We start from the raw sequence: 7,479 nt of genomic DNA on the forward strand, positions 1-7,479 counted from the left end.
GTTTCCTTTTAATTGAGGTTCTTTATATTTGTAACAATTGGTACTTTTCACTGGTGTAAGCCCTTTTGAATGGAAGTTGACTTCAATACTCTTTTGGTTACACTAAGTGCATATTTCAATTCTTTCACACTAATTCTTACAAATTTAGTGATCAAACACATTGATGATGACTTTCATTTCTTTGTGTGCTTATGTTGCATTACATATTTCATTATCAATGACTTGCAGTACAATTCATGAATGTAAGTATGCTTGTTTCCTAAACTTTTTGAACTTCTCTTGGTTAAGTTCAATAATTGTCATGCCACTAATTTCTGACCTGCTTTACTGACTTTTGATTTAATTAATTTTTTCACTTTTCTTTTTGATTTTTCTTTTTTTAAAAAAAACTAACTCTTTTAAATTCTTTTGAGGCATGATAATTACTGTTTCTTGACGAACAAGCATCTTAAACATTATTTCATGAATTCTTGGATTGTACTTCTGATTGATTGTGAATTCTGCTTTTCTTCCATTCCAAGAATTTACCTTTTTGCTCACTTCATGAGTGTACCTCAATACCCTTCTGTTTTCTATTTTCTGTCTGTTTGATTATATACTTGCTTTTCATACTTTTGCTTTGCTTAATATTCTGTATCCTGTAATTTCTATTTTTCAGGATGTCTGACAGAGGTAAAGGGAAAGCCAAGGCCAACTCCAGCAAGAGAAAGAGGTCTCAGCCATCTACTGAGTTGGCGACCTCTGGTACATCTGAGAAGCATCTTAATGAGAAGGAGAAGACTGACCAAGCTACGCCTTCTACCAACTCAGTGAAGTTTGCCAACTTATACTGTGAGCTCCGATTCCCGCACTATGAGCATCAGAAGCTTATTCTGGAGAAGAAACTAGTTGTTCCCTCCGATCTGAGGCAGTACACTAAGCATCGGATTGAGGAGAGGGGATGGGTCTTTTTGGACAGAGAGCTAGTGAGGGTGAACGAGTCTTGGGTCTGGGAGTTCTACTGTAATTTTTACAGAGTGACCCTTAACACAGTTCACCTCCGAGACAGACAAGTTATGGTCACAGAGGCCGATATTGAGGACATCCTCCACTTTCAGCATAAGATCAGTGATAAGGATGCATTCCACAAGGCTGAGGAGGAGATGCACTGCATGAGCTTTGATTGGGATGCACTGCGTAGTATAGTTGCCGAGCCAGGTGCACCTTGGGAGATGGGTTCCTCTAAAGTGACTCCCAAGGGCATGAGGTTTGACTACCTGATGAAGAAGGCTACGGTGTGGCAGCAGATTCTGTCCACATATGTCATGCCTAGTACTCACTTCACAGAGGTCCCGATGGATATGTTAGTTTTGATCTGGTGCGTCCTAGAGGGGAAGGAGCTGCACCTTCCACGACTTATCAGACAATTCATGTACCGGGCCCACATCAGGGGCAACCTCCCATTTCCATGTTTGGTCACGTAGCTCGCTGATAAACTACTATTTTGTGGTTTATCTTGTGCTAATTTGAGTGGTTTTTATCAACCTTTCGCCCACTTATTCATAAGATTTGCATGGTTTTACAACTCCTTCCTAGTTTTATTCTATGATTGAAAACCTGCTTCCCAAACCTTTAATTTGTGCATTTTTATTCCCCTTTATACCATTCGATGCCGTGATCCGTGTGTTAAGTGTTTCAGACTTTATAGGGCAGGAATGACTTAGAGATGGAAAGGAAGCTTGCAAAAATAGAAGGAGCACCAAAAATGAAGGAGGCAACCGGCGAGAAGTGACGCGCACGCATGGCTCACGCGTGCGCGCGACATGGAGAAAATTGCAGCGATGCGTGCACGTGCCTGACGCGTACGCGTGGATTGGAGTCTGCACAAAAGACGCGCACGTGTGGACGACGCGTACGCGTGACAAGAAAATTCGCCAAATGACGCGCACGCGTGACTGACGCGTACGCATGACCTGCGCGATCTGCAAAATTAACAGAAAACATTGGGGGCAATTTCAGGCCGCGTTTTAACCCAGTTTTCGGCCCAAAAACACAGAATAAAGCCAGGAAATATGCAGAGACTCAACACACATTCACATACTCTCATTACGCATAGTTTTTAGTTTTAGTTTTTGAATCTTAGAGAGAATTCTACTCCTTCCTCTAGGATCACTACAATAAAAATGGGTTTTAGCAACGCCAAATTTTGCAACATCTTAAAACCATTCTCTTAGATAGTTTTAGACAATGGTTTTTTATAGTGTTACTGTTGAATTCAAATTTTCATTATTTTACGGCAACAAACTAAAACCGTTCTCTTTGACTATTTTAAAGAACGGTTTTATAACCGTTACCATGCTTTATTTTTAAGCAACGGTTTTTTTACTGTTGTTTAAATAATTGTACAAAAGAAACGCATAAAAATCGTTGCCAAAATGCTAAACTTTAAAATCGTTGCATTAGATGATCTTATACAACAATTTTTACAGTGTTGTTATTGAAGTTCAATTTTTCATTACGTTATAGTAACAAAATAAAACCGTTCTCTTTGACTATTTTAAAGAACGGTTTTATAACCATTACAATAATTTTTTATCAAACAATAATTTTTTAATATTATTTAAATAATTATACAAATTCAAAGATACATATACAAATAATTATAAATAATCATATAAATTTAAATAATTTTTTCTATAAATATTAAATTTATAGAACACTAAAAAATTATTGTTATAAATATATAACAAATATTATTTATAGAAGAAATAAATTTATATCAGTATTATATATTTTTTATTTTCTTTTCACTCTAAAATTTAACATAATATTTTTTATCACCTCAAAAAAATTTCAACAACCTCCTTTAAAATAAAATACAAAACTGATCTTTTAATATTTATTAAATTATTTTTAATTTTAAATAAGAGTAATTACTTAAGTCTAATTTATAAATTTAGCAATAAATATTTTTATATATTCTTAAAATAATTTTATTATAATAAATTTAATTATAAATTATTATTTTATTTTATAATTTTATTAAAATCTTCCTATTATCTTTATTTTTTTTCTTAACCATACATACACCTAATTTCCAAATTAACCATACATACAGTTTAAAGAAAAGAAAAGAAACCAGAGAAAGGGGAGCTCAAAGGGGGGGGGGGAGGGGGAAAACCAGAAGGGCAGAGAAACAGGGAAGAAGAGAGGGAAGAGATGGAAGGGACGGTGCCAGCAAGGATTCCACTGCCGTCGCCGTAGAGTGGAGGTGGAGGAGTGACCGAGAGAGAGAGAGAGAGAGAGAGAGAGAGAGAGAGAGAGAGAGAGAGTCTGATGTGAGGGAGAAGAGAACGCGAAAACTAGGGAAGGAGGGAGGCTTTGTTCCGCGCCGCCATGCCTTCACGCTGCCGAACCGCCACCGCCACTGCTAGGGTTCGTTGTTGCTGCTTCAGCCGTCACCGTCGCACCCTATTCCCATTGCCATTAGGGTTTGCTGCTGCTGCATTGGTAGAGCCGCCACTGGAGGAGCCAAATAGGGAGAGGAGGTCGCCATTGATGCTGTCACAGAAAGGGAGAAATAGATGCGCGAGAGAATGTGACATGACCGAGGAGGAGCCATTCCTCTGCCACTGCTGTCGTTGGATACCTTGGTTACCGCCGTCCTTAATGGTGAGTCAGTTGTGCCCTAGTTACCAGAGTCACCATCTATGAACCCTTTGTTGCTTTGGAATGACCCTATCTCTGCCTCTAATGTTTCTGATTACACTGTATTCATTGGAATCGTTACAGCTGGAGCTTGTCACTAGGGGAGGGAAGCGACTGCACCATTCTCCTCGTTTTGACACTGAATCTCCATTCATAACCCTGTAACACTCCCACTCTTGTTCTGTTTGGCATTTTGTTTCTCTGTTATGTTTTTATTTTAATTATGATAGCCAACATCTCTGTTTTGGTACTGTTGTGTGTTGGGAATAATACACCATTCCCCCTTGAGAAAACACCTTTGACAGAGAAATAAAATAGACACAATCACAACACAAGAATTTAACGTGGAAACTCCAATTACCGGAGAAAAAACCACGGCCGTTGTCAAATGACAACCAGAGAATATCACTATGTGAAAATTGTTACAACACATAGACTTCTTTCTCTCACCGGCACCCCAGTACACCCACACTCTCTCAAAGCAAATATCTAACTACACCTCACAACACTCTCTAATAAAGAGTACAGAGGAAAAGAAAAATCAGATACAAGCTTAAAGTGTTTCTGACTGGTGCAAAAACAAATGGAGAACTTAGCCTCATATTTATAGCCTAGGCCACCCACTCCATTTGCTATCCTGAGCAATGTGGGACTAATTCAACCAAATCCTAACATTGTGTTCTATTGGAACTGTTGAAATTGTTGTTGCTGCGAGCGTAATTAGAGTTGGTGCTGCTACCACCGTTCCGGTTGCATTGGAATTATAGCTGCTGCTGCGAATTCAAAATAAATGGGTTTATCACGGTAATTCCTACGGATTCAACTAAATTGAGGTAGGGGTTTCCATTTTAAAATTAAAGGTTTTGATTTAAGAATGCCTATAAAACTTATTGAATAATTGCAAAAAATGTTATAATAATTTAGAATGACTGATTATTGAGTTTGATTTGGATTATGACTAAAATTATAATTGATTTGAGTATAGTTATGTATGGTAGTGTTGATTGGATGATTATTGTAATAATTTTGCTGAAAATTCTTATTTTGATTAATTATGTAGAATTGGTTGAGAAGTGATTGGTAAATTCTTGTGAATGAGGGAACCCTTGAAGGTGGTTAAGTCCTATTTTTAGGGGAGGTTATGTCCAAAGTTTTATAAAAATATAAGATTTAGTTAATTTGAATAGTATAAATTGTACCTAGGATGTATGATTAATAAATTGGATATTCGATAGCCAAAAATAAATGGTAACGGTGTTTTAAAGTGGTTGAATTAAATTCGTTTAAGTAATAAAAATAAAGTGAATTTAAAGATTAAGGTTTGAAGTAAAAAAGGCTTAAGAATGATAAAGAAAAGTTTAAAGAATTATATGATGGTAAGGTTAAACCGGATTTGAGTAATAAAAAGATAATTGTGTGGAAGTTTAAGGGTAAGAAAGCAATTACATAAAATATAAGGATTAAAGTGCATATATATGTATATATAAAAGGTTAAGGGTATAAATAAAGAAAAGATAAAGTTAAGGAAAATTTTAAAGAAGAAGATTAAAGAAAAAGTTAAGAAAATGAGTAAAGATAAGGTCAAAAATGAAAATATTACAAAAATATTACTCAATTTAAAAAGGACTTTTTGAATTGGTATTTTCCTATGTACATGAAAACAAACTCTACAATAAGATCAAACAATTTCAATTGAGTAAGATACAAAACTGAAATAAACTTGTTGTATTGTATTTTACAAGTTATATATCCTTTCTTAGCATATTAAATCACAACCATGTCAATGCTATCAAAAATCTCTAGTTGGCATACATTCTAGTATAATGTGCAATTGCAGTATTTTAAGTATAAATTTTAGGTATCAAGTTAATCAATATCTGACCTTTTAAGCTTTTACAAGTTGCTGGTCGTAAGATTAATTCAAGAGAATATGGTAAGAACTTTTTCAAAAACTAATTATAAAATTTAATTTAATTTTATTCTTCAAGAATCATTGCATAATCAACTCATTAATATTCTAATTAGTACTTACCATCTTTTAATTTTGTGTAATTGTTTCTTTAGGATCTTCATGGTTATATAAGATTACGTGGAGATCTTTAGCAGTTAGCTCCATATGGCTATGGTTGCTTGATCCTTTTGATGCCTTTTAAGAATTGAATTTGTTAAGTACCTATGTGCTTGTATCTATTGATGCTAGTGATACTTGTTTTATGGATGAGTAGGTAGGTAGTTAAGGTAGATATATTTCATTAGTTTGACTAGAAAATTTATTCTGTTGAAGTACTAGACTAGTAACAAAAGGAATGCTTCATTATAGGTTAGAAAGATAAGTATAGACTATGCGATCAAAGGCCAACCTTACCTATTGGGTTGTTCAACTAGCAAGATGAGGTCGATGCTGGATCAGTTGGTTGATCTTGGAGTTAAGGGAAATAAGTTAGGCAAGGTTATTGCTAGAAGCCCGCAGCTACTATTGCAAAAGTCTAGAGATTTTCTACAGGTATTTCTCTTTTTTCTATAGTCACGTGTTATATGCATGCTATTATTCTTTAGTTTTGTATCTTACTGATTCAAAATGCTTCATTTTTTTTCGTTAAGAAGCTTGTGTTCGTTGTTTTTTGCAGATTGTTCTGTTTTTTAAAAATATGGGATTGGATAGAGAAATTATTGGGAGAATTCTTTCTCGCTGTCCAGAAATTTTCCCTGCCAGCATTGATAAAATTCTTTAGAGGAAGATTGAATTCCTTTCTAGGGTTGGTGTTATTGAAGTTTATCTTCCTCGGATAATTAGAAAATATCCAAAATTACTTGTAACCGACACTGAGAAAACTATACTAGATCCGGAATTTTTTGGTTCACTAAGTATATAATTGTTTATTCTTTTTATGGTAAATGTTCATTTAGTTTTCTTTAGTAATTTGATTCAATTAGTTAAGGTTATTTATTGACACTAACATAAAAAAAATAGTTGGAACTGATTTCAATGCAACATGAGAAAACTATTGTAAATAAATAATTATATAATTAGAAAAAACCGTTGTCAAAAGTCACAAAAGAGAACGGTATTAAAACCGTTGTCAAAGGCAGCTACAAAATGACAATAGTATTAAAACCGTTGCAAAAAACAACACCAAATGCAATGCTTTTAAACCGTTGTCTTTGTGAATAACAAAACTACAACATTTTAAAACCGTTGTCTATCCAGTTTTGGTTTTAAACCGTTACGTCATGAAAGAGAACGGTTCTAAAACGTTGCCTATCTAGTAACGGTTCTAAACTGTTCTTTAAAAATTACCGTCAAAACCGTTGTCTATTCTAGTAACTATGGCAACGGTTTTTTGGTTGCCGTTCCCTTAGGTTAAAAACCATTGCCTATGAGCAATGGTAACGGCCGCATATACCACAGGTAAAAAACCGTTGCCAAAGCGTTGCCTAAAGTTTTAGGAACGGTTTTCTGATTTATGACAACGGTTTTTGACCGTTGCGAAAACCCTTATTTGTTGTAGTGGGTTCTTCACATTCGTAGTTCAGAGTTTCATGCTTTTACTTTTGGATATTGAGAAAACTCATTACCTTCGTGGAAGTTTCATTATTCTAGTTTGTTTCCTTACTCTTTTACTTTTTATTGCCCATTAACCCTATTTGGATAAGTATGTTGCATTTTGGGATTTATTAATACAAGAACCTATTTTATCTTTAATTGATTTTTAATTATTGTTTATCATTTCTTTCTTATATTTCCTTTTTAATTCTGTGAAGTTTATAATCAAGCTAATGGAGTAGTTTCCC

At 34.7% G+C, this 7,479-nt stretch overlaps 1 protein-coding gene across 1 annotated transcript; it reads left to right on the forward strand.

The window, feature by feature from the left end:
* The first annotated feature begins 659 nt into the window (after nucleotides 1–659).
* LOC148576023 (uncharacterized) lies at nucleotides 660–1,463 on the forward strand. Its single transcript, XM_088502653.1, has one exon. The coding sequence runs from the start codon at nucleotides 660–662 to the stop codon at nucleotides 1,461–1,463; it is 804 nt and encodes a 267-aa protein (XP_088358779.1).
* Nucleotides 1,464–7,479: the final 6,016 nt, after the last annotated feature.

The sequence above is a fragment of the Arachis ipaensis genome, chromosome B1 (assembly GCF_059453495.1).
Source record: "Arachis ipaensis isolate K30076 ecotype BB chromosome B1, ASM5945349v1, whole genome shotgun sequence".
In the NCBI taxonomy this organism is placed as follows: Eukaryota; Viridiplantae; Streptophyta; class Magnoliopsida; order Fabales; family Fabaceae; genus Arachis; species Arachis ipaensis.